This window comes from Oncorhynchus masou, unplaced genomic scaffold (genome assembly GCF_036934945.1).
Source record: "Oncorhynchus masou masou isolate Uvic2021 unplaced genomic scaffold, UVic_Omas_1.1 unplaced_scaffold_1993, whole genome shotgun sequence".
In the NCBI taxonomy this organism is placed as follows: domain Eukaryota; kingdom Metazoa; phylum Chordata; class Actinopteri; order Salmoniformes; family Salmonidae; genus Oncorhynchus; species Oncorhynchus masou.
This window is the reverse complement of record NW_027008484.1, coordinates 10,001-37,500: the sequence shown is the minus strand read 5'-3', so window position 1 is coordinate 37,500 and position 27,500 is coordinate 10,001. Positions and strand designations below refer to the sequence as shown.

The window sequence follows — 27,500 nt, the reverse complement described above, 5'->3', positions numbered from 1 at the left end:
TAATGCTGTGCCTATGGGTGGCGGTAGAGGATAATGTTGTGTCTATGGGTGGCGGTAGAGGATAATGTTGTGTCTATGGGTGGCGGTAGGGGATAATGTTGTGTCTATGGGTGGCGGTAGAGGATAATGTTGTGTCTATGGGTGGCGGTAGGGGATAATGTTGTGCCTATGGGTGGCGGTAGGGGATAATGCTGTGTCTATGGGTGGCGGTAGAGGATAATGTTGTGTCTATGGGTGGCGGTAGGGGATAATGTTGTGTCTATGGGTGGCGGTAGGGGATAATGTTGTGTCTATGGGTGGCGGTAGGGGATAATGTTGTGTCTATGGGTGGCGGTAGAGGAAAATGTTGTGTCTACGGGTGGTGGTAGGGGATCATGTTGGGTCTATGAGTGGTGGTAGGGGATAATGTTGGGTCTACGGGTGGTGGTAGGGGGTAATGCTGTGTCTATGGGTGGTGGTAGAGGATAATTCTGTGTCTACGGGTGGCGGTAGGGGATAATGCTGTGTCTATGGGTGGCGGTAGAGGATAATGTTGTGTCTACGGGTGGTGGTAGGGGATCATGTTGGGTCTATGAGTGGTGGTAGGGGATAATGTTGGGTCTACGGGTGGTGGTAGGGGGTAATGCTGTGTCTATGGGTGGTGGTAGAGGATAATTCTGTGTCTACGGGTGGCGGTAGGGGATAATGCTGTGTCTATGGGTGGCGGTAGAGGATAATGTTGTGTCTACGGGTGGTGGTAGGGGATCATGTTGGGTCTATGGGTGGTGGTAGGGGATAATGTTGGGTCTACGGGTGGTGGTAGGGGGTAATGCTGTGTCTATGGGTGGTGGTAGAGGATAATTCTGTGTCTACGGGTGGCGGTAGGGGATAATGCTGTGTCTATGGGTGGCGGTAGGGGATAATGCTGTGTCTATGGGTGGCGGTAGGGGATAATGCTGTGTCTATGAGTGGCGGTAGGGGATAATGCTATGTCTATGGGTGACGGTAGGGGATAATGCTGTGTCTATGGGTGGCGGTAGGGGATAATGCTGTGTCTATGGGTGGCGGTAGAGGATAATGTTGATTCTATGGGTGGCGATAGGGGATAATGTTGTGTCTATGGGTGGCGGTAGGGGATAATGCTGTGTCTATGGTGGCGGTAGAGGATAATGCCGTGTCTATGGGTGGCGGTAGGGGATAATGTTGATTCTATGGGTGGCGATAGGGGATAATGTTGATTCTATGGGTGGCGATGGGGGATAATGTTGTGTCTATGGGTGGCGGTAGGGGATAATGCTGTGTCTATGGTGGCGGTAGAGGATAATGCTGTGTCTATGGGTGGCGGTAGGGGATAATGCTGTGTCTATGGGTGGCGGTAGGGGATAATGCTGTGTCTATGGGTGGCGGTAGAGGATAATGTTGATTCTATGGGTGGCGATAGGGGATAATGTTGTGTCTATGGGTGGTGGTAGGGGATAATGCTGTGTCTATGGTGGCGGTAGAGGATAATGCCGTGTCTATGGGTGGCGGTAGGGGATAATGTTGATTCTATGGGTGGCGATAGGGGATAATGTTGATTCTATGGGTGGCGATGGGGGATAATGTTGTGTCTATGGTGGCGGTAGAGGATAATGCTGTGTCTATGGGTGGCGGTAGGGGATAATGTTGATTCTATGGGTGGCGGTAGGGGATAATGTTGATTCTATGGGTGGCGATAGGGGATAATGTTGTGTCTATGGGTGGCGATGGGGGATAATGTTGTGTCTATGGGTGGCGGTAGAGGATAATGCTGTGTCTATGGGTGGCGATAGGGGATAATGCTGTGTGGCTCTTGCAACGCCAGTATAGTGGCTCTGATTCTCAGGAACACCCCGTACGTTAAAACAAAATGTCTGCAGAGACGTCCAACCGAAACGTCAGATATCAGCGGGTCGTATTCGTTGCTGACCTGTGTGCCGGGGCAGTTGATGTCCACGGGGTCGCTCCACTCCGGAGACGCCTGCAGGTCGCCGGGCGGCAGACTGTTGGGGTCAGGACTGGTCTTCAGCCGCACGGTCGGTAGAGGCTCTCTCTGTCTGCAGGCGGGGAAGCTGGAGAAGTGGTGGTAGAGGCCATGGTGGAGGGAGGAGTTGGCAGGGAGGGGGCGGCAGTACACCTCTGTCCTGGGGGGTTCTGGAGGGTGAGGGGGGACAAAAGGTAAACCATTTAAAAAAGACATTCACAAAGTATGTATATATTAAAAAACGTGTCTGAGGTTAACACACATGTGGGGAAGTGTAGTTCTGACATCAGGTTGGACTGTTATATGAGGAGAGGTGTAGTTCTGACATCAGGTTGGACTGTTATATGAGGAGAGGTGTAGTTCTGACATCATGTCTCAGGTTGGACTGTTATATGAGGAGAGGTGTAGTTCTGACATCAGGTTGGACTGTTATATGAGGAGAGGTGTAGTTCTGACATCATGTCTCAGGTTGGACTGTTATATGAGGAGAGGTGTAGTTCTGACATCATGTCTCAGGTTGGACTGTTATATGAGGAGAGGTGTAGTTCTGACATCAGGTTGGACTGTTATATGAGGAGAGGTGTAGTTCTGATATCAGGTTGGACTGTTATATGAGGAGAGGTGTAGTTCTGACATCAGGTTGGACTGTTATATGAGGAGAGGTGTAGTTCTGACATCAGGTCTCAGGTTGGACTGTTATATGAGGAGAGGTGTAGTTCTGATATCAGGTTGGACTGTTATATGAGGAGAGGTGTAGTTCTGACATCAGGTTGGACTGAGGAGAGGTGTAGTTCTGACATCAGGTTGGACTGTTATATGAGGAGAGGTGTAGTTCTGACATCAGGTTGGACTGTTATATGAGGAGAGGTGTAGTTCTGACATCAGGTTGGACTGTTATATGAGGAGAGGTGTAGTTCTGACATCAGGTTGGACTGTTATATGAGGAGAGGTGTAGTTCTGGCATCAGGTTGGACTGTTTTAACAGTGTGTTTACATATGTATGTATCTGTGTGTGTGTGTGTGTGTGTCAGACTTTACCCTTGACATTCTCCCTGAGCAGCATAGAGAGAGGGGTCTGATTGTGGATGACCATGTGAGGACAGGGGTCCTCGTTCAGCGTCACGTAGGTGACGCCCAGGTGTTCCTGACACGTCATCACCAACGCTCTGAAACGACCAAACACCGAGTCATTTAACCACCTGCACCACAGGTCCCTCCGGCCCTCACTGAGCCCAGAGGCAGGCCTGCAGGGTAGGGCCCTGATTGGAGGCAGGCCTGCAGGGTAGGGCCCTGATTGGAGGCAGGCCTGCAGGGTAGGGCCCTGATTGGAGGCAGGCCTGCAGGGTTGGGCCCTGATTGGAGGCAGGCCTGCAGGGTAGGGCCCTGATTGGAGGCAGGCCTGCAGGGTAGGGCCCTGATTGGAGGCAGGCCTGCAGGGTAGGGCCCTGATTGGAGGCAGGCCTGCAGGGTAGGGCCCTGATTGGAGGCAGGCTTGGGAAGGAAGGGACACACACACACACACACACACACACACACACACATACACACACAGAAACACACACGGACAGACCGAGGGAAACACAGCTGGGCCATGAAAGAACAAAAGAAAGAAAGTATCTGTGTTGTAAAAATCACTTCTGAACTCGTGGCCCAATTATGAAGAGGAGAAGGCTGTTTCTGCTTCCTTTGAGAGGAAAGCTGTCCAAACAGTCGACTATAACAGCCTGTGTTTAGGCCACCCCCGGAGACAAGAGAGATAGAGAGGAACAGACAGAGAGAGAGAGAGAAAGAGAGAGAGAGAGAAACAGACAGAGGGAGAAACAGAGAGAGAGAGAACAGAGAGAGAGACAGAGGGAGAAACAGACAGAGAGAGAGAGAGAGAGAGAGAGAGAGAGAGAGAGACAGACAGAGACAAATAGAGAAACAGACAGAGACAGAGAGAGAAACAGAGAGAGAGAGAGAGAGAGAGAGAACAGAGAGAGAGAGACAGAGAGAAACAGACAGAGACAGAGAGAGAGAAACAGACAGAGGGAGAAACAGACAGAGAGAGAGAGAGAGAGAGAGAGAGAGAGACAGACAGAGACAGATAGAGAAACAGACAGAGACAGAGAGAGAAACAGAGAGAGAGAGAGAGAGAACAGAGAGAGAGAGACAGAGAGAAACAGACAGAGACAGAGAGAAACAGAGAGAGAAAGAGAACAGAGAGAGAACAGAGAGAGAGACAGACAGAGAGAGAGAGACAGAGAGAGAGTGAGAAACAGACAGAGGGAGAAACAGAGAGAGAGAGAGAGAACAGAGAGAGAGACAGAGAGAGAGAGAGAGAGACAGAGAGAGAGAGAGAGAAACAGACAGAGAGAGAGAGAGAACAGAGAGAGAGAGAAAGAGAGAGACAGACAGAGACAGATAGAGAAACAGAGAGAGAGAGAGAACAGAGAGAGAGACAGAGAGAGAGAGAGAGAGAGAGAGAGAGAAACAGACAGAGGGAGAAACAGAGAGAGAGAGAGAGAACAGAGAGAGAGAGAAAGAGAGAGACAGACAGAGACAGATAGAGAAACAGACAGAGACAGAGAGAGAAACAGAGAGAGAGAGAGAGAGAGAACAGAGAGAGAGAAAGAGAACAGAGAGAGAGAGACAGACAGAGAGACAGAGAGAGAGTGAGAAACAGAGTGAGAGAGACAGACAGAGAGAGAAACAGAGAGAGAGAGAGAGAGAGAAACAGACAGAGAGAGAGAGACAGAGAGAGAGACAGAGACAGAGAGAGAAAGAAAGAGAAATAGAGAGAGAGAGGGAAATAGAGAGAGAGAGAGTTAGAAAGAAAGAAAGAAAGAGAGAAATTGAGAGAGAGAAATAGAGAGAGAGAGAGAAATAAAAGAGAGAGAGAGAACACAGAAAGAGAACAGAGAGAGAACAGAGAGATAGAACAGAGAGAGATAGAACAGAGATAGAACAGAGAGAGAGAACAGAGAGATAGAACAGAGAGAGATAGAACAGAGAGAGATAGAACAGAGAGAGATAGAACAGAGAGAGATAGAACAGAGAGAGAGAACAGAGAGATAGAACAGAGAGAGATAGAACAGAGAGAGATAGAACAGAGAGAGAGAACAGAGAGAAGGCGTAGAGACAGTGGAAATGATGAGGGCATCCCATATGGCTCCAGGGGCAGTGTTTAACAGGGCATGACCACTAAAGGCTCTGTGCTTTATGTCCTCCAGACAGGGTCTGTTCTCTCTGTCCTGACAGAACAGAGAGACTACAGAACAGAGAGAGAACAGACCCTGACAGAACAGTGAGACTGGAGAACAGAGAGAGAACAGACCCTGACAGTACAGAGAGACTGGAGAACAGAGAGAGAACAGACCCTGACAGAACAGAGAGACTGGAGAACAGAGAGAGAACAGACCCTGACAGAACAGACTGGAGAACAGAGAGAGAACAGACCCTGATAGAACAGAGAGACTGGAGAACAGAGAGAGAACAGACCCTGACAGAACAGAGAGACTACAGAACAGAGAGAGAACAGACCCTGACAGAACAGAGAGACTAGAGGACAGAGAGAGAACAGACCCTGACAGAACAGAGAGACTACAGAACAGAGAGAGAACAGACCCTGAAAGAACAGTGAGAGAACAGACCCTGACAGAACAGAGAGACTACAGAACAGAGAGAGAACAGACCCTGACAGAACAGAGAGACTACAGAACAGAGAGAGAACAGACCCTGACAGAACAGAGAGACTAGAGGACAGAGAGACTACAGGACAGAGAGAGAACAGACCCTGACAGAACAGAGAGACTACAGGACAGAGAGACTACAGAAGGGAGAGAGAACAGACCCTGACAGAACAGAGAGACTAGAGGACAGAGAGACTACAGGACAGAGAGAGAACAGACCCTGACAGAACAGAGAGACTAGAGGACAGAGAGACTACAGGACAGAGAGACTACAGAAGGGAGAGAGAACAGACCCTGACAGAACAGAGAGACTAGAGGACAGAGAGACTACAGGACAGAGAGAGAACAGACCCTGACAGAACAGAGAGACTAGAGGACAGAGAGACTACAGGACAGAGAGACTACAGAAGGGAGAGAGAACAGACCCTGACAGAACAGAGAGACTAGAGGACAGAGAGACTACAGGACAGAGAGATCAGACCCTGACAGAACAGAGAGACGATAGATCCTGTAGTCTCTCTGTTCTGCTCTGTTTCACCCACCTGGTGCTCAGGCCACTGCTACTGCAGATCTCCCCAGGGACGGCCACACTCTGCCTGGGGAAGTCAGGTCTGATGGGGGCCGGGAGGCTCCAGGACTCAGACCCAGCTACAGGTCCAGGGTCTGTGGTGGGCAGGCAGCTGAACATCATGTGTCTGCTTGGTAGAGGGAACTGAGGGATCTCCCCCTCCTTCCTCAGCAGGTCCCAGCAGGCCACAGAGACAGGTGTGGAAGGTGTGTTCTCTCCCGCTGGGGCAAGGCTGAACACCGCTGTATCTGGGAGAGAACAGGCCTAGAGAAGACAGGAGAAGACAGGAGACGACAGGAGAAGACAGGAGAAGACAGGAGACGACAGGAGAAGACAGGAGAAGACAGGAGAAGACAGGAGAAGACAGGAGAAGACAGGAGACGACAGGAGAAGACAGGAGAAGAGAGGAGAAGACAGGAGACGACAGGAGGAGACAGGAGACGACAGGAGAAGACAGGAGAAGACAGGAGACGACAGGAGAAGACAGGAGAAGACAGGAGACGACAGGAGACGACAGGAGAAGACAGGAGAAGACAGGAGACGACAGGAGACGACAGGAGAAGACAGGAGAAGACAGGAGACGACAGGAGAAGACAGGAGAAGACAGGAGACGACAGGAGAAGACATGAGACGACAGGAGACGACAGGAGAAGACAGGAGAAGACAGGAGACGACAGGAGACGACAGGAGAAGACAGGAGACGACAGGAGACGACAGGAGAAGACAGGAGAAGACAGGAGACGACAGGAGACGACAGGAGAAGACAGGAGAAGACAGGAGACGACAGGAGACGACATGAGAAGACAGGAGAAGAGAGGAGACGACATGAGGCGACAGGAGAAGACAGGAGACGACATGAGGCGACAGGAGAAGACAGGAGACGACATGAGGCGACAGGAGAAGACAGGAGACGACAGGAGAAGACAGGAGAAGACAGGAGACGACAGGAGACGACAGGAGGCGACAGGAGAAGACAGGAGACGACAGGAGAAGACAGGAGACGACAGGAGACGACATGAGGCGACAGGAGAAGACAGGAGAAGTCAGGAGAAGACAGGAGAAGACAGGAGACGACAGGAGAAGACAGGAGAAGACAGGAGACGACAGGAGACGACAGGAGAAGAGAGGAGACGACATGAGGCGACAGGAGAAGACAGGAGACGACATGAGGCGACAGGAGAAGACAGGAGACGACAGGAGAAGACAGGAGAAGACAGGAGACGACATGAGGCGACAGGAGAAGACAGGAGACGACATGAGGCGACAGGAGAAGACAGGAGAAGAGAGGAGAACACAGGAGACGACAGGAGAAGACAAGAGAAGACAGGAGAAGAGAGGAGAAAACATGAGAAGACAGGAGAAGAGAGGAGAAGACAGGAGAACACAGGAGACGACAGGAGGCGACAGGAGACCACAGGAGAAGACAGGAGGCGACAAGAGAAGACAGGAGAAGACAGGAGAAGACAGGAGAAGACAGTAGATGACAGGAGAAGACAGGAGACGACAGGAGACGACAGGAGAAGACAGGAGACGACAGGAGAAGACATGAGACGACAGGAGAAGACAGGAGAAAACAGGAGAAGACAGGAGAAGACAGTAGACGACAGGAGAAGACAGGAGAAGACAGGAGACGACAGGAGACGACAAGAGAAGACAGGAGACGACAGGAGAAGACATGAGACGACAGGAGAAGACAGGAGAAGACACGAGACGACAAGAGAAGACAGGAGAAGACAGGAGATGACAGGAGACGACAGGAGAAGACAGCAGACGACAGGAGAAGACAGGAGAAGACAAGAGAAGAAAGGAGAAGACAGGAGAAGACAGGAGACGACAGGAGAAGACATGAGAAGACAGCAGACGACAGGAGAAGACAGGAGAAGACAGGAGACGACAGGAGACGACAGGAGAAGACAGGAGAAGACAGGAGACGACAGGAGAAGACAGGAGAAGACAGGAGAAGACAGGAGAAAACAGGAGAAGACAGGAGACGACAGGAGACGACAGGAGACGACAGGAGATGACAGGAGAAGACATGAGAAGACAGGAGTTATTTCCCACTCTGCACTGCAACTAACCAAGCAACAAAAAAAGGCACTAACTGCTAAATTGTTAGAAAATGAGTTAATGTCATTTTTGCTACATTAAATACATTCTTAATCATGTGGACAAGTATCCTGCCTCGGTTGTATTGTGTTCAGGAGAAAATGGGGGGGTCATGTTAGCCAGTAACTGCATGAAGATACTGTGATAGGTGTCCACACTACGAGCAGTTAATGCCCTTTTTGCTCGGTAGGACAACGGAGTTTAACGCGACCGTGCCGTTCCCCCCAGACAGGACATGCCGTCCCCCCCAGACAGGACTTGTCGTTCCCCCCCAGACAGGACTTGTCGTTCCCCCCCCAGAGAGGACTTGTCGTTCCCCCCCAGAGAGGACTTGCCGTTCTCCCCCCAGAGAGGACTTGTCGTTCCCCCCAGAGAGGACTTGTTGTTCCCCCCAGAGGACTTGTCGTTCCCCCCAGAGAGGACTTGTCGTTCCCCCCAGAGAGGACTTGTCGTTCCCCCCAGAGAGGACTTGTCGTTTCCCCTCAGAGGACTGGTCGTTCCCCCCAGAGAGGACTTGTCGTTCCCCCTCAGAGAGGACTTGTCGTTCCCCCAGAGAGGACTTGTCGTTCCCCCCAGAGAGGACTTGCCGTACCCCCAGACAGGACTTGTCGTTCCCCCAGACAGGACTTGTCGTTCCCCCAGACAGGACTTGTCGTTCCCCCCAGACAGGACTTGTCGTTCCCCCCAGACAGGACTTGTCGTTCCCCCCAGAGAGGACTTGTCGTTCCCCCCAGAGAGGACTTGTCGTTTCCCCCAGACAGGACTTGTCGTTCCCCCCAGAGAGGACTTGTCATTCCCCCCAGAGAGGACTTGTCGTTCCCCCCAGACAGGACTTGTCGTTCCCCCCAGAGAGGACTGGTAGTTCCCCCAGACAGGACTTGTCGTCCCCCAGAGAGGACTTGTCGTTCCCCCAGACAGGACTTGTCGTTCCCCCCCAGAGAGGACTGGTAGTTCCCCCCAGACAGGACTTGTCGTTCCCCCCAGAGAGGACTTGTCGTTCCCCCCAGACAGGACTTGTCGTTCCGCCCCAGAGAGGACTTGTCGTTCCCCCCAGAGAGGACTTGTCGTTCCCCCAGACAGGACTTGTCGTTCACCCCCAGACAGGACTTGTCGTTCACCCCCAGAGAGGACTTGTCGTTCCCCCCAGACAGGACTTGTCGTTCCCCCCAGACAGGACTTGTCGTTCCCCCCAGACAGGACTTGTCGTTCCCCCCAGAGAGGACTGGTAGTTCCCCCAGACAGGACTTGTCGTTCCCCCCCAGAGAGGACTTGTCGTTCCCCCCCCAGAGAGGACTTGTCGTTCCCCCCAGAGAGGACTTGTTGTTCCCCTCAGAGAAGACTTGTCGTTCCCCCCCCCAGAGAGGACTTGTCGTTCCCCCAGAGAAGACTTGTCGTTCCCCCAGACAGGACTTGTCGTTCCCCCCAGAGAGGATTGGTAGTTCCCCCCAGACAGGACTTGTCGTTCCCCCCAGAGAGGACTGGTAGTTCCCCCCAGACAGGACTTGTCGTTCCCCTCAGAGAGGACTTGTCGTTCCCCTCAGAGAGGACTTGTCGTTCCCCCCCAGACAGGACTTGTCGTTCCCCCCAGACAGGACTTGTCGTCCCCCCCCCCAGAGAGGACTGGTAGTTCCCCCCAGACAGGACTTGTCGTTTCCCCTCAGAGAGGACTTGTCGTTCCCCTCAGAGAGGACTTGTCGTTCCCCCCCCAGAGAGGATTGGTAGTTCCCCCAGACAGGACTTGTCGTTCCCCCCCAGAGAGGACTGGTAGTTCCCCCAGACAGGACTTGTCGTTCCCCTCAGAGAGGACTTGTCGTTCCCCTCAGAGAGGACTTGTCGTTCCCCTCAGAGAGGACTTGTCGTTCCCCCCAGACAGGACTTGTTGTTCCCCCCAGACAGGACTGGTCGTTCCCCCCAGAGAGGACTTGTCGTTTCCCCTCAGAGAGGACTTGTCGTTCCCCCCAGAGAGGACTTGTCGTTTCCCCTCAGAGAGGACTTGTCGTTCCCCCCAGAGAGGACTTGTCGTTTCCCCTCAGAGAGGACTTGTCGTTTCCCCTCAGAGAGGACTTGTCGTTCCCCTCAGAGAGGACTTGTCGTTCCCCTCAGAGAGGACTTGTCGTTCCCCCCAGACAGGACTTGTTGTTCCCCCCAGACAGGACTGGTCGTTCCCCCCAGAGAGGACTTGTCGTTTCCCCTCAGAGAGGACTGGTAGTTCCCCCCAGAGAGGACTTGTCGTTTCCCCTCAGAGAGGACTTGTCGTTCCCCCCCAGAGAGGACTTGTCATTTCCCCTCATTTACATTTACATTTAAGTCATTTAGCAGACGCTCTTATCCAGAGCGACTTACAAATTGGTGAATTCACCTTCTGACATCCAGTGGAACAGCCACTTACAATAGTGCACCCTCAGAGAGGACTTGTCGTTCCCCCCAGAGAGGACTTGTCATTCCCCCTCAGAGAGGACTTGTCGTTCCCCCCAGACAGGACTTGTCGTTCCCCTCAGAGAGGACTTGTCGTTCCCCCCCAGAGAGGACTTGCCGTTTCTCATAGAGAGAACGTGTCGTTCCTCCCAGAGAAGACTAAACTGGTAGCAGGCATAAGCATGCTGAGAACAGGGAGTAGTTTGGTACGGACGCGGTTAGCCACTAAAGCATGATGAACAGCCAACTAGGAAGACCGCTGTTTGTGGTCTGCGTTTTAAAGCCGTCACAGTCCTGCCCGTTAAGGTTCTTCGTCTAACCGGCAGTGGCAACTGGTAACCTCACGCCATCGTCTTCTCCGGGAGGATCTGAAGGCTCGTGAAATGACATCACCGCGTTGTTCTTCAAGGAGTGTGGGGGGGGGGACAGACGTGTCCCGAGATGAAAGCACAAACCTGCATCCAATTCATGGTGTTTGTCTAATGTGTCTGGGCTGTGGGGAGCCAACGACCACATGGTGAGACTGGCAGAGTGGGGACTGAGACAGGAGCAGGGGGAGTGTGTGTGTGTGTGTGTGTGTGTGTGTGTGTGTGTGTGTGTGTGTGTGTGTGTGTGTGTGTGTGTGTGTGTGTGTGTGTGTGTGTGTGAATATCCACAGTCACAGAGCAGTGTATCTCAACCCCAGGGGGTACCGGTACCGAGACAGTGTGGAGGCTATATACAGGGGGTACCGGTACAGAGTCAATGTGGAGACTATATACAGGGGGTACCGATACAGAGTCAATGTGGAGGCTATATACAGGGGGTACCGATACAGAGTCAATGTGGAGGCTATATACAGGGGGTACCGGTACAGAGTCAATGTGGAGGCTATATACAGGGGGTACCGGTACAGAGTCAGTGTGGAGGCTATATACAGGGGGTACCGGTACCGAGTCAATGTGGAGGCTATATACAGGGCGTACCGGTACAGAGTCAATGTGGAGGCTATATACAGGGTATTACGGTACCGAGTCAATGTGGAGGCTATATACAGGGGGTACCGGTACCGAGTCAATGTGGAGGCTATATACAGGGGGTACCGGTACAGAGTCAATGTGGAGGCTATATACAGGGTATTACGGTACAGAGTCAATGTGGAGGCTATATACAGGGGGTACCGGTACAGAGTCAATGTGGAGGCTATATACAGGGGGAACCGGTACCGAGTCAATGTGGAGGCTATATACAGGGGGTACCGGTACCGAGTCAATGTGGAGACTATATACAGGGTGTTACGGTACAGAGTCAATGTGGAGGCTATATACAGGGGGTACCGGTACAGAGTCAATGTGGAGGCTATATACAGGGGGTACCGGTACCGAGTCAATGTGGAGGCTATATACAGGGGGTACCGGTACAGAGTCAATGTGGAGGCTATATACAGGGGGTACCGGTACCGAGTCAATGTGGAGGCTATATACAGGGGGTACCGGTACAGAGTCAATGTGGAGACTATATACAGGGGGTACCGGTACAGAGTCAATGTGGAGGCTATATACAGGGGGTACCGGTACAGAGTCAATGTGGAGGCTATATACAGGGGGTACCGGTACAGAGTCAATGTGGAGACTATATACAGGGGGTACCGGTACAGAGTCAATGTGGAGGCTATATACAGGGGGTACCGGTACAGAGTCAATGTGGAGGCTATATACTGGGGGTACCGGTACAGAGTCAATGTGGAGGCTATATACAGGGGTACCGGTACAGAGTCAATGTGGAGACTATATACAGGGGGTACCAGTACCGAGTCAATGTGGACGCTATATACAGGGGGTACCGGTACAGAGTCAATGTGGAGACTATATACAGGGGGTACCGGTACCGAGTCAATGTGGACGCTATATACAGGGGGTACCGGTACAGAGTCAATGTGGAGGCTATATACAGGGGGTACCGGTACAGAGTCAATGTGGACGCTATATACAGGGGGTACCGGTACAGAGTCAATGTGGAGGCTATATACAGGGGGTACCGGTACAGAGTCAATGTGGAGGCTATATACAGGGGGTACTGGTACAGAGTCAATGTGGAGGCTATATACAGGGGGTACCGGTACAGAGTCAATGTGGAGGCTATATACAGGGGGTACCGGTACAGAGTCAATGTGGAGGCTATATACAGGGGGTACCGGTACAGAGTCAATGTGGAGGCTATATACAGGGGGTACCGGTACAGAGTCAATGTGGAGGCTATATACTGGGGGTACCGGTACAGAGTCAATGTGGAGGCTATATACAGGGGGTACCGGTACAGAGTCAATGTGGAGGCTATATACAGGGGGTACCGGTACAGAGTCAATGTGGAGACTATATACAGGGGGTACCGGTACCGAGTCAATGTGGACGCTATATACAGGGGGTACCGGTACAGAGTCAATGTGGAGACTATATACAGGGGGTACCGGTACAGAGTCAATGTGGACGCTATATACAGGGGGTACCGGTACAGAGTCAATGTGGAGGCTATATACAGGGGGTACCGGTACAGAGTCAATGTGGAGACTATATACAGGGGGTACCGGTACAGAGTCAATGTGGAGGCTATATACAGGGGGTACCGGTACAGAGTCAATGTGGAGGCTATATACTGGGGGTACCGGTACCGAGTCAATGTGGAGGCTATATACAGGGGGTACCGGTACAGAGTCAATGTGGAGACTATATACAGGGGGTACCAGTACCGAGTCAATGTGGACGCTATATACAGGGGGTACCGGTACAGAGTCAATGTGGAGACTATATACAGGGGGTACCGGTACCGAGTCAATGTGGACGCTATATACAGGGGGTACCGGTACAGAGTCAATGTGGAGGCTATATACAGGGGGTACCGGTACAGAGTCAATGTGGAGGCTATATACAGGGGGTACCGGTACAGAGTCAATGTGGAGGCTATATACAGGGGGTACCGGTACAGAGTCAATGTGGAGGCTATATACAGGGGGTACCGGTACAGAGTCAATGTGGAGGCTATATACTGGGGGTACCGGTACAGAGTCAATGTGGAGGCTATATACAGGGGGTACCGGTACAGTCTGTGGTCCCCAGGGCCTGGTCAGACAGTAGGGCTCTATATGACAGGAAGTAGGGGTGTTACCTGGTCTGTGGTCCCCAGGGCCTGGTCAGACAGTAGGGCTCTATATGACAGGAAGTAGGGGGTGTTACCTGGTCTGTGGTCCCCAGGGCCTGGTCAGACAGTAGGGCTCTATATGACAGGAAGTAGGGGTGTTACCTGGTCTGTGGTCCCCAGGGCCTGGTCAGACAGTAGGGCTCTATATGACAGGAAGTAGGGGGTGTTACCTGGTCTGTGGTCCCCAGGGCCTGGTCAGACAGTAGGGCTCTATATGACAGGAAGTAGGGGGTGTTACCTGGTCTGTGGTCCCCAGGGCCTGGTCAGACAGTAGGGCTCTATATGACAGGAAGTAGGGGGTGTTACCTGGTCTGTGGTCCCCAGGGCCTGGTCAGACAGTAGGGCTCTATATGACAGGAAGTAGGGGGTGTTACCTGGTCTGTGGTCCCCAGGGCCTGGTCAGACAGTAGGGCTCTACATGACAGGAAGTAGGGGGTGTTACCTGGTCTGTGGTCCCCAGGGCCTGGTCAGACAGTAGGGCTCTACATGACAGGAAGTAGGGGTGTTACCTGGTCTGTGGTCCCCAGGGCCTGGTCAGACAGTAGGGCTCTATATGACAGGAAGTAGGGGGTGTTACCTGGTCTGTGGTCCCCAGGGCCTGGTCAGACAGTAGGGCTCTATATGACAGGAAGTAGGGGGTGTTACCTGGTCTGTGGTCCCCAGGGCCTGGTCAGACAGTAGGGCTCTATATGACAGGAAGTAGGGGGTGTTACCTGGTCTGTGGTCCCCAGGGCCTGGTCAGACAGTAGGGCTCTATATGACAGGAAGTAGGGGGTGTTACCTGGTCTGTGGTCCCCAGGGCCTGGTCAGACAGTAGGGCTCTATATGACAGGAAGTAGGGGGTGTTACCTGGTCTGTGGTCCCCAGGGCCTGGTCAGACAGTAGGGCTCTATATGACAGGAAGTAGGGGGTGTTACCTGGTCTGTGGTCCCCAGGGCCTGGTCAGACAGTAGGGCTCTATATGACAGGAAGTAGGGGGTGTGGTTAACCAGGATGGTCCCGTCTTCTATCTGGATAATCTGGATGCCGTGTCTCACCACAGACGACACGCAGAACTGACAAACCTATAGGGAGGGAGGGGGCAAAGACACAGACAGAGACACAGACACAGAGGGGGCACAGACACAGACAGAGACACAGACACAGAGAGACAGAAACAGAGAGAGACAGAGAGAGAGAGCGAGAGACAGAGACAGAGAGGCAGAGACAGAGAGAGAGAGAGACAGAAACAGAGAGAGAGAGAGACAGAAACAGAGAGAGAGAGAGAGAGCGAGAGAGACAGAGAGGCAGAGACAGAGAGACAGAGACAGAGAGGCAGAGACAGAGAGAGACAGAGAGCGACAGAGAGAGGAAGAGAGAGGCAGAGAGAGACAGAGGAAGAGAGAGGCAGAGAGAGACAGAGACAGACAGAGAGAGACAAAGACAGACAGAGAGACAAAGAGAAACAGAGACAGGCAGAGAGAGACAGAGGGGGCAAAGACACAGACAGAGACAGAGACACAGAGAGACAGAGACAGAAACAGAGAGAGACAGAGAGAGAGAGCGAGAGACAGAGACAGAGAGGCAGAGACAGAGAGAGAGAGAGACATAAACAGAGAGAGACAGACACAGAGAGGCAGACAGAGAGACAGAGACAGAGAGGCAGAGACAGAGAGAGACAGAGAGCGACAGAGAGAGGAAGAGAGAGGCAGAGAGAGACAGAGGAAGAGAGAGGCAGAGAGAGACAGAGACAGACAGAGAGAGACAAAGACAGACAGAGAGAGACAAAGAGAAACAGAGACAGGCAGAGAGAGACAGAGAGAGGCAGAGAGAGACAGAGAGAGGCAGAGAGAGGCAGAGAGAGGCAGAGACAGACAGAAAGAGAGACAGAGAGAGACAGACACATACAGAGAGAGGCAGACACAGACAGACAGAGAGACAAGAGGCAGAGACAAAGAGACAGAGAGAGAGAGAGAGAGGCAGACACAGACCGAGAGACAGACAGAGACACAGAGACAGACAGAGACAGAGTTAATGCCTCCACATGCTTCCAGTAACTCATGTCTATCTGATACTGTTTTTCTATGTGTTAGTTAGTCTCATTGACACTTTATAGATGGAACGGTGATATGTGGTTATCTAACCTGTTCCTACCTTGTTGAATGTTATAACAGTGACCTGTTCCTACCTTGTTGAATGTAATAACAGTGATATGTGGTTGTCTGACCTGTTCCTACCTTGTTGAATGTTATAACAGTGACCTGTTCCTACCTTGTTGAATGTTATAACAGTGACCTGCTCCTACCTTGTTGAATGTAATACCAGTGACCTTCTCCTACCTTGTTGAATGTTATAACAGTGACCTGTTCCTACCTTGTTGAATGTTATAACAGTGACCTGTTCCTACCTTGTTGAATCTTATAACAGTGACCTGCTCCTACCTTGTTGAATGTTATAACAGTGACCTGCTCCTACCTTGTTGAATGTAATACCAGTGATATGTGGTTGTCTGACCTGCTCCTACCTTGTTGAATGTTATAACAGTGACCTTCTCCTACCTTGTTGAATGTTATAACAGTGACCCACTCCTACCTTGTTGAATGTTATAACAGTGATATGTGGTTGTCTGACCTGCTCCTACCTTGTTGAATGTTATAACAGTGACCTGTTCCTACCTTGTTGAATGTTATAACAGTGACCTGGTCCTACCTTGTTGAATGTAATACCAGTGATATGTGGTTGTCTGACCTGTTCCTACCTTGTTGAATGTAATACCAGTGACCTGTTCCTACCTTGTTGAATGTAATACCAGTGACCTGTTCCTACCTTGTTGAATGTTATAACAGTGACCTGTTCCTACCTTGTTGAATGTTATAACAGTGATATGTGGTTGTCTGACCTGTTCCTACCTTGTTGAATGTTATAACAGTGACCTGCTCCTACCTTGTTGAATGTTATAACAGTGACCTGTTCCTACCTTGTTGAATGTTATAACAGTGACCTTCTCCTACCTTGTTGAATGTTATAACAGTGACATGTTCCTACCTTGTTGAATGTTATAACAGTGACCTGTTCCTACCTTGTTGAATATAATACCAGTGATATGTGGTTGTCTGACCTGTTCCTACCTTGTTGAATGTTATAACAGTGACCTGTTCCAACCTTGTTGAATGTTACAACAGTGATATGTGGTTGTCTGACCTGTTCCTACCTTGTTGAATGTTATAACAGTGACCTGTTCCTACCTTGTTGAATGTAATAACAGTGACCTGCTCCTACCTTGTTGAATGTTATAACAGTGACCTGCTCCTACCTTGTTGAATGTTATAACAGTGACCTGCTCCTACCTTGTTGAATGTAATACCAGTGACCTGCTCCTACCTTGTTGAATGTAATACCAGTGACCTGTTCCTACCTTGTTGAATGTAATACCAGTGACCTGTTCCTACCTTGTTGAATGTTATAACAGTGACCTGCTCCTACCTTGTTGAATGTTATAACAGTGACCTGCTCCTACCTTGTTGAATGTAATACCAGTGACCTGTTCCTACCTTGTTGAATGTTATAACAGTGACCTGCTCCTACCTTGTTGAATGTTATAACAGTGACCTGCTCCTACCTTGTTGAATGTTATAACAGTGACCTGCTCCTACCTTGTTGAATGTAATAACAGTGATATGTTCCTACCTTGTTGAATGTAATAACAGTGATATGTGGTTGTCTGACCTGTTCCTACCTTGTTGAATGTAATACCAGTGATATGTGGTTATCTGACCTGCTCCTACCTTGTTGAATGTTATAACAGTGACCTGTTCCTACCTTGTTGAATGTAATACCAGTGACCTGTTCCTACCTTGTTGAACTTAATAATTGTCAGTGTCTCTGGATAAGAACATCTGCTAAATGCCTCACATGTATCACGTAGAGAAAGGTAGCTTGGGGAGGATGTAAGTACGGAGAGTCCCTAACCTTCTGTCTCCCAGGGTTCCTCCCTAGGGGGATCTCTGCCTCCACATAGCCCTCCTCGTCCAGGGTGAGGACCTCAGGACTGACACCCTCCTTCCAGCGCGGAGACGTCAGGTCATGGACCAGCTTCAGGGCTGTAGACTTATGGACCGTGTTAGTGTCGGACCAGTAGATACCCAGCTGAAACGCCTCCTAGAGAGAGGGAGGGAGGGAGAGAGAGAGAGAGAGAGAGGGAGGGAGGGAGGGAGACAAAGAGACAGAGGGAGGGAGGGAGAGAGAGAAACAGAGAGGGAGGAAAGGACAAAGAGAGAGGGAGAGATAAGGGAGAGAGACAAAGAGAGAGGGAGAGATAAGGGAGAGAGACAGAGAGGGAGGGAGAGACAGAGAGGGAGGGAGGGACAGAGAGGGAGGGAGGGACAAAGAGAGAGGGAGAGATAAGGGACAAAGAGAGGGAGGGAGGGACAAAGAGAGAGGGAGAGATAGAGAGGGAGAGATAAAGAGAGAGAGAGAGATTGAGAAAGAGAGAGACAGAGAGAGATAAAGAGAGAGACAGAGAGAGAGAGAGACAGAGAGGTAGGGAGAGAGGGACAAATGGAGAGAGAGGGAGAGAGAGAGACAGATTGAGAAAGAGAGACAGAGAGAGATAAAGAGAGAGGGAGAGAGAGAGACAGAGAGGGAGAGGAAGGAATGAAGACAGAGAGAGAGACAGATTGAGAAAGAGAGAGACCGAGAGACTAGGTTCAAATCTATCAGTGATTATGATGAATATATGGACACACACAAAGCCCTGCTCTCTGAGTCGGCCAGTCCCAGCTCCTCTCGGCCGTTACCTCATAAATCGCGGGTGCTATGGAAACAATGTTTATGTGTTTCTGTTTCACAGACTATGACACACGTAGGGCTTTACGCTAGTTTCCTGTAGCCATCAGCCTTTATCCTCTGATACCAGACAGACCTTAGTGCCTAGTGATGGGGTTTGAGGTCCTACCGAGTGATGGGGTTTGAGGTACTACCGAGTGATGGGGTTTGAGGTCCTACCGAGTGATGGGGTTTGAGGTCCTACTTAGTGATGGGGTTTGAGGTCCTACTTAGTGATGGGGTTTGAGGTCCTACCGAGTGATGGGGTTTGAGGTCCTACCGAGTGATGGGGTTTGAGGTCCTACTTAGTGATGGGGTTTGAGGTCCTACCGAGTGATGGGGTTTGAGGTCCTACCGAGTGATGGGGTTTGAGGTCTGAACCCCTACAGACAGACCTTAGTGCCTAGTGATGGGGTTTGAAGTCTGAACCCCTACAGACAGACCTTAGTGCCTAGTGATGGGGTTTCCTACCGAGTGATGGGGTTTGAGGTCCTACCGAGTAATGTGGTTTGAGGTCCTACCGAGTGATGGGGTTTGAGGTCCTACCGAGTGATGGGGTTTGAGGTCTGAACCCCTACAGACAGACCTTAGTGCCGAGTGATGGGGTTTCCTACCGAGTGATGGGGTTTGAGGTCCTACCGAGTGATGGGGTTTGAGGTCTGAACCCCTACAGACAGCCTTAGTGCCTAGTGATGGGGTTTGAAGTCTGAACTCCTACAGACAGACCTTAGTGCCGAGTGATGGGGTTTCCTACCGAGTGATGGGGTTTGAGGTCCTACCGAGTGATGGGGTTTGAGGTCCTACCGAGTGATGGGGTTTGAGGTCTGAACCCCTACAGACAGACCTTAGTGCCTAGTGATGGGGTTTGAAGTCTGAACCCCTACAGACAGACCTTAGTGCCTAGTGATGGGGTTTCCTACCGAGTGATGGGGTTTGAGGTCCTACCGAGTGATGGGGTTTGAGGTCTGAACCCCTACAGACAGACCTTAGTGCCGAGTGATGGGGTTTCCTACCGAGTGATGGGGTTTGAGGTCCTACCGAGTGATGGGGTTTGAGGTCTGAACCCCTACAGACAGCCTTAGTGCCTAGTGATGGGGTTTGAAGTCTGAACCCCTACAGACAGACCTTAGTGCCGAGTGATGGGGTTTCCTACCGAGTGATGGGGTTTGAGGACCTACCGAGTGATGGGGTTTGAGGTCCTACGTAGTGATGGGGTTTGAGGTCTGAACCCCTACAGACAGCCTTAGTGCCTAGTGATGGGGTTTGAAGTCTGAACCCCTACAGACAGACCTTAGTGCCTAGTGATGGGGTTTCCTACCGAGTGATGGGGTTTGAGGTCCTACCGAGTGATGGGGTTTGAGGTCCTACCGAGTGATGGGGTTTGAGGTCTGAACCCCTACAGACAGACCTTAGTGCCTAGTGATGGGGTTTGAGGTCCTACCGAGTGATGGGGTTTGAGGTCCTACCGAGTGATGGGGTTTAAGGTCCTACCGAGTGATGGGGTTTGAGGTCTGAACCCCTACAGACAGACCTTAGTACCTAGTGATGGGGTTTGAGGTCTGAACCCCTACAGACAGCCTTAGTGCCTAGTGATGGGGTTTGAGGTCTGAACCCCTACAGACAGACCTTAGTACCCAGTGATGGGGTTTGAGGTCTGAACCCCTACAGACAGACCTTAGTACCCAGTGATGGGGTTTGAGGTCTGAACCCCTACAGACAGACCTTAGTACCTAGTGATGGGGTTTGAGGTCTGAACCCCTACAGACAGACCTTAGTACCCAGTGATGGGGTTTGAGGTCTGAACCCCTACAGACAGACCTTAGTACCTAGTGATGGGGTTTGAGGTCCTACGTAGTGATGGGGTTTGAGGTCTGAACCCCTACAGACAGACCTTAGTACCCAGTGATGGGGTTTGAGGTCTGAACCCCTACAGACAGACCTTAGTACCCAGTGATGGGGTTTGAGGTCTGAACCCCTACAGACAGACCTTAGTACCTAGTGATGGGGTTTGAGGTCTGAACCCCTACAGACAGACCTTAGTACCTAGTGATGGGGTTTGAGGTCCTACGTAGTGATGGAGTTTGAGGTCTGAACCCCTACAGACAGACCTTAGTACCCAGTGATGGGGTTTGAGGTCCGACTTGCCTTGTTAGATAAAGATTTAAAAAAAATAGAGTGCCCTGGGTCCTCCTGTCTGGCCCATAGAGGTATACACTCAGTGGCCAGTTTATTAGGTACACCACCCTGTTCACGACAATGGTTCGCTCCTACAGACAGTGTCTGGAGTTTACCGAGACCAGAGAGACTAATACAAAACATCCAGTCAGCAGCAGTCTTGTGAAGAGAGGTCGGCTGCTTTTGCAACAGCTCATGGGGGATCCTAATAAAATACCAAACACCCCAAATAATTCAAGTGGTTCTGGAGGCAAAGGGTGGTCTGAACCGGGTACTAGATGGATGTACCTAATAAACTGGCCACTGAGTGTATAATACACTAGTGACCTGCAAAGCTCTAGAAGGTGACGATAATGGCAGCCATCTTGGTCAGTGATACATCCAAAAACCAGTCTATATAAATGAAGGGTCTCTCCTCTCTCACCTTGAAGTTAGGAGGAACGAGGGTCTTTCCAGCGGGTATCTGCAGGACGATGGTCTCTCCTTCAAACAGCCAGAGGTCCCATGTAGAGTGGTTGGTCAACAGGGCCCAGGGAATGAGCTCTACTAGAAGAGTGTTGAGACCAGGCTTCCAAGCTGACAACTTCACCTGCATGGGGCTGTCCCACTGGGCTAGGACCTCTGATCCAGGCCTACAGTACAACACAGAGATATACAGTTAAATACTGTAAACATCAACAACTATACAGCTCCCTGGGATAGGGGGGGCTGTCCCACTGGGCTAGGACCTCTGATCCAGGCCTACAGTACAACACAGAGATATACAGTTAAATACTGTAAACATCAACAACTATACAGCTCCATGGGATAGGGGGGTGGGCTGTCCCACTGGGCTAGGACCTCTGATCCAGGCCTACAGTACAACACAGAGATATACAGTTAAATACTGTAAACATCAACAACTATACAGCTCCCTGGGATAGGGGGGTGGGCTGTCCTACTGGGCTAGGACCTCTGATCCAGGCCTACAGTACAACACAGAGATATACAGTTAAATACTGTAAACATCAATAACTATACAGCTCCCTGGGATAGGGGGGGGCTGTCCCACTGGGCTAGGACCTCTGATCCAGGCCTACAGTACAACACAGAGATATACAGTTAAATACTGTAAACATCAACAACTATACAGCTCCCTGGGATAGGGGGGGCTGTCCCACTGGGCTAGGACCTCTGATCCAGGCCTACAGTACAACACAGAGATATACAGTTAACTACTGTAAACATCAACAACTATACAGCTCCCTGGGAAAGGGGCTGTCCCACTGGGCTAGGACCTCTGATCCAGGCCTACAGTACAACACAGAGATATACAGTTAAATACTGTAAACATCAACAACTATACAGCTCCCTGGGATAGGGGGGGGGGGCTGTCCCACTGGCTAGGACCTCTGATCCAGGCCTACAGTACAACACAGAGATATACAGTTAAATAATGTAAACATCAACAACTATACAGCTCCCTGGGATAGGGCTGTCCCACTGAGTTAAGGTCTCCACTATACACCTGTGACATGGATCCGTCCCACTGAGATAAGGTCTCCACTATACACCTGTAACATGGAGGTCTCTGTTCCACTGAGATAAGGCCTCCACTCCAACATGGAGGTCTCTGTTCCACTGAGATAAGGCCTCCACCTCAACATGGAGGTCTCTGTCCCACTGAAATAAGGCCTCCACTCCAACATGGAGGTCTCTGTCCCCCTGAGATAAGGCCTCCACTCCAACATGGAGGTCTCTGTCCCACTGAGATAAGGCCTCCACTCCAACATGGAGGTCTCTGTCCCCCTGAGATAAGGTCTCCACTATACACCTGTAACATGGATCTGTCCCACTGAGATAAGGCCTCCACTCCAACATGGAGGTCTCTGTCCCACTGAGATAAGGCCTCCACTCCAACATGGAGGTCTCTGTCCCCCTGAGATAAGTCCTCCACTCCAACATGGAGGTCTCTGTCCCACTGAGATAAGGCCTCCACTCCAACATGGAGGTCTCTGTCCCCCTGAGATAAGTCCTCCACTAGACATCTGTGGTACAGACATGAACAATCACCATAGCATCCAACTTCAACCACGCTAAACAGACACACGGAGGCACGCCATGGAAGTACGCAGAAACACATGGAAACAAACAACTTAATATGCAGATACAAACAACATCAATCAACAGGCATCTGGGTAGGCACATGGGCATGTACCACATCAGCACACACCACCGCAAACACACGGCAACAACACACACCTCCGTAAACACACACACACCAACCCACACCCGCCAACAACACACACGGACCGCACACACACACACCAACCCACACACGCCAACAACAACACACACCACCGCAAACACACGGCAACAACACACACCTCCGTAAACACACACGGACCGCACACACACACACACCAACCCACACACGCCAACAACACACACACCAACCCACACGGAACGCACACACACACACCGCAAACACACACCAACAACACACACGGACCGCACACACACACGCCAACCCCACACACACACACACACACACACACACACACACACACACACACACACACACACACACACACACACTGTGATCAGCACCAGAGTGGCAGATACAAAGCTGTCGGCCTTCCACTAGGGGTCGTGGGGTCATGTTAACATCAAAACCATGTCTCTGTCCTACTCCGGATGTACAGAGACATAGACAGCAAAGATGCATTTACTTGACTAGAACGTTCTACGGCGGGCGGCCATGTTAGCTCCCCATTAGCATTACATGGGGAATATTTCAACAATGACATGTAGCTGAATGTCTATGTAACTGTTGACTGCTGAAACACCCAACTCTACTGAACACTAAGGACTAATAGTTCCTGTAGTGAAGGTAGACTCCATGAGGGTCCCAGGTCTAGTTCCTGTAGTGAAGGTAGACTCCAGGAGGACCTGTAGTGAAGGTAGACTCCAGGAGGACCTGTAGTGAAGGTAGACTCCAGGAGGACCTGTAGTGAAGGTAGACTCCAGGAGGACCTGTAGTGAAGGTAGACTCCAGGAGGACCTGTAGTGAAGGTAGACTCCAGGAGGACCTGTAGTGAAGGTAGACTCCAGGAGGACCTGTAGTGAAGATAGACTCCAGTAGGACCTGTAGTGAAGGTAGACTCCAGGAGGACCTGTAGTGAAGGTGGACTCCAGGAGGACCTATAGTGAAGATAGACTCCAGTAGGACCTGTAGTGAAGATAGACTCCAGGAGGACCTGTAGTGAAGATAGACTCCAGGAGGACCTATAGTGAAGGTAGACTCCAGGAGGACCTGTAGTGAAGGTAGACTCCAGGAGGACCTGTAGTGAAGGTAGACTCCAGGAGGACCTGTAGTGAAGGTGGACTCCAGGAGGACCTGTAGTGAAGGTAGACTCCAGGAGGACCTGTAGTGAAGGTAGACTCCAGGAGGACCTGTAGTGAAGGTAGACTCCAGGAGGACCTGTAGTGAAGGTAGACTCCAGGAGGACCTGTAGTGAAGGTAGACTCCAGGAGGACCTGTAGTGAAGGTAGACTCCAGGAGGACCTGTAGTGAAGGTAGACTCCAGGAGGACCTGTAGTGAAGGTAGACTCCAGGAGGACCTGTAGTGAAGGTAGACTCCAGGAGGACCTGTAGTGAAGGTAGACTCCAGGAGGACCTGTAGTGAAGGTAGACTCCAGGAGGACCTGTAGTGAAGGTGGACTCCAGGAGGACCTATAGTGAAGATAGACTCCAGTAGGACCTGTAGTGAAGATAGACTCCAGGAGGACCTGTAGTGAAGATAGACTCCAGGAGGACCTATAGTGAAGGTAGACTCCAGGAGGACCTGTAGTGAAGGTAGACTCCAGGAGGACCTGTAGTGAAGGTAGACTCCAGGAGGACCTGTAGTGAAGGTGGACTCCAGGAGGACCTGTAGTGAAGGTAGACTCCAGGAGGACCTGTAGTGAAGGTGGACTCCATGAGGACCTGTAGTGAAGGTAGACTCCAGGAGGACCTGTAGTGAAGGTAGACTCCAGGAGGACCTGTAGTGAAGGTAGACTCCAGGAGGACCTGTAGTGAAGGTGGACTCCATGAGGACCTGTAGTGAAGGTGGACTCCAGGAGGACCTGTAGTGAAGGTAGACTCCAGGAGGACCTGTAGTGAAGGTAGACTCCAGGAGGACCTGTAGTGAAGGTAGACTCCAGGAGGACCTATAGTGAAGGTAGACTCCAGGAGGACCTGTAGTGAAGGTGGACTCCAGGAGGACCTGTAGTGAAGGTGGACTCCAGGAGGACCTGTAGTGAAGGTAGACTCCAGGAGGACCTGTAGTGAAGGTAGACTCCAGGAGGACCTGTAGTGAAGGTAGACTCCAGGAGGACCTGTAGTGAAGGTAGACTCCAGGAGGACCTATAGTGAAGGTAGACTCCAGGAGGACCTGTAGTGAAGGTGGACTCCAGGAGGACCTGTAGTGAAGGTGGACTCCAGGAGGACCTGTAGTGAAGGTAGACTCCAAGAGGAAACCAGGTCCAGAGAGAGACGGACGGTGAGGTAACGATGACGACCTATTCTATATATAGTGCTCTTCTTTGGGCCCTTTTGACCAGGACTCTATATGCCCTGGGCTAAAGTAGTGCACTATATAGGGCCCTGGTGTAAAGTAGTGCACTATATAGGGAATAGGGCCCTGGTCTAAAGTAGTGCACTATATAGGGAATAGGGCCCTGGTCTAAAGTAGTGCACTATATAGGGAATAGGGCCCTGGTGTAAAGTAGTGCACTATATAGGGAATAGGGCCCTGGTCTAAAGTAGTGCACTATATAGGGAATAGGGCCCTGGTCTAAAGTAGTGCACTATATAGGGAATAGGGCCCTGGTCTAAAGTAGTGCACTATATAGGGAATAGGGCCCTGGTCTAAAGTAGTGCACTATATAGGGAATAGGGCCCTGGTCTAAAGTAGTGCTCTATATAGGGAATAGGGCCCTGGTCTAAAGTAGTGCTCTATATAGGGAATAGGGCCCTGGTCTAAAGTAGTGCTCTATATAGGGAATAGGGCCCTGGTCTAAAGTAGTGCTCTATATAGGGAATAGGGCCCTGGTCTAAAATAGTGCTCTATATAGGGAATAGGGCCCTGGTCTAAAGTAGTGCTCTATATAGGGAATAGGGTGCCATTTGGGACCTATCCCTCATTTCAGTTAATTTCCCAGAGAAGGGAAAGTGTCAGTTTGTCCTGGGCCTTTAGAAACCCCCCCCAGTCTGATCCCTGGACCGCGAACACACATCTATAAACATGGACCCCCCCCCCCAGTCTGATCCCTGGACCGTGAACACACATCTCTAAACATGGATCCCCCCCAGTCTGACCCCTGGACCGTGAACACACATCTCTAAACATGGACCCCCCCTGTCTGATCCCGGGACCGTGAACACACATCTCTAAACATGGAACCCCCCAGTCTGATCCCTGGACCGTGAACACACATCTCTAAACATGGACCCCCCCCAGTCTGATCCCTGGACCGTGAACACACATCTCTAAACATGGACCCCCCAGTCTGATCCCTGGACCGTGAACACACATCTCTAAACATGGACCCCCCAGTCTGATCCCTGGACCGTGAACACACATCTCTAAACATGGGAACCCCCCAGTCTGATCCCTGGACCGTGAACACACATCTCTAAACATGGACCCCCCCCCAGTCTGATCCCTGGACCGTGAACACACATCTCTAAACATGGACCCCCCCAGTCTGATCCCTGGACCGTGAACACACATCTCTAAACATGGGAACATACATCCACCATTTAATGAGTTTTCCTGTATAACATTTATACACTGAGGCTGTTTTGACAGAGGTCCAGGGCTCTCGGAGTACGGTGCGGTCGCTAGGGTAACTAACCGCTCTCTTGGCTCTGAGTCTAAACACTGTGTGTTAGAGGGCACAGGAAGTTGAAGAGGTAAATGCTTTTTTTTTCTCTTTTCTGTGTGTAGGCCTTTAACGAGAGAGAAACACCTCAGTAATTAGGGGGGGGGGGGGGGGTACAGCTGTCAGATCTCACACTGCTAAAAAGCTGGGCTCCGCAGGCAGCCCCCTGACAGAAGCTGCTCAGCACATTGGATCCAGTCAGCAGGTCACCTGGTTAGTTAATTAGTAATATGATGTTTGATCTGCGTTGCTCTCTGATGCCCGATGTGCCAAACTATATCTAAATGCAAGGCCCTGTCCTTTGTGTCAGAAAGTCTCTGGCAGAACAGAACGACAGTGTGAATGTCTGGTCTGGAGAACGGCTAGATGAATCTAAACCAGGGTTCTCCGAGGATCTAAACCAGGGTTCTCCGAGGATCTAAACCAGGGTTCTCCGAGGATCTATACCAGGGTTCTCCGAGGATCTAAACCAGGGTTCTCCGAGGATCTATACCAGGGTTCTCCGAGGATCTAAACCAGGGGTCTCCGAGGATCTATACCAGGGTTCTCCGAGGATCTAAACCAGGGGTCTCCGAGGATCTAAACCAGGGTTCTCCGAGGATCTAAATTCTCCTCCTCTTCTGTACACCTGCAACTCTTCCCCAGGTCCTTAGTGTACAAGAGACAGCAGTGCACACACACACACAGTACCTGTCTGTGT

The 27,500-nt window shown here is 51.1% G+C and overlaps 2 protein-coding genes across 2 annotated transcripts in view; both read right to left on the bottom strand.

Moving 5' to 3' along the window:
* LOC135532705 (intermembrane lipid transfer protein VPS13B-like) overlaps positions 1-14,297 on the bottom strand; it is a 19,917-nt gene extending 5,620 nt beyond the window's left edge. Inside the window, exons 1-4 of the mRNA XM_064960171.1 lie at positions 13,883-14,297; positions 6,195-6,484; positions 3,020-3,147; positions 1,928-2,151 (exon numbers count right to left, since the gene is read on the bottom strand). Coding sequence (XP_064816243.1) covers positions 1,928-2,151; positions 3,020-3,147; positions 6,195-6,343 — 501 coding nt within the window. The 5' untranslated portion in view covers positions 6,344-6,484; positions 13,883-14,297. The remainder of the gene's footprint in view (positions 1-1,927; positions 2,152-3,019; positions 3,148-6,194; positions 6,485-13,882) is intronic.
* A 126-nt stretch (positions 14,298-14,423) lies between these two features.
* The window catches only part of LOC135532704 (intermembrane lipid transfer protein VPS13B-like), a 19,349-nt gene continuing 6,272 nt past the window's right edge, over positions 14,424-27,500 (bottom strand). The window contains exons 3-6 of the mRNA XM_064960170.1: positions 27,491-27,500; positions 21,318-21,525; positions 17,864-18,052; positions 14,424-14,979 (exon numbers count right to left, since the gene is read on the bottom strand). The exon at positions 27,491-27,500 is cut by the window's right edge and continues 167 nt beyond it. Of these exons, the coding sequence (XP_064816242.1) occupies positions 14,761-14,979; positions 17,864-18,052; positions 21,318-21,525; positions 27,491-27,500 (626 nt within the window). The 3' untranslated portion in view covers positions 14,424-14,760. The remainder of the gene's footprint in view (positions 14,980-17,863; positions 18,053-21,317; positions 21,526-27,490) is intronic.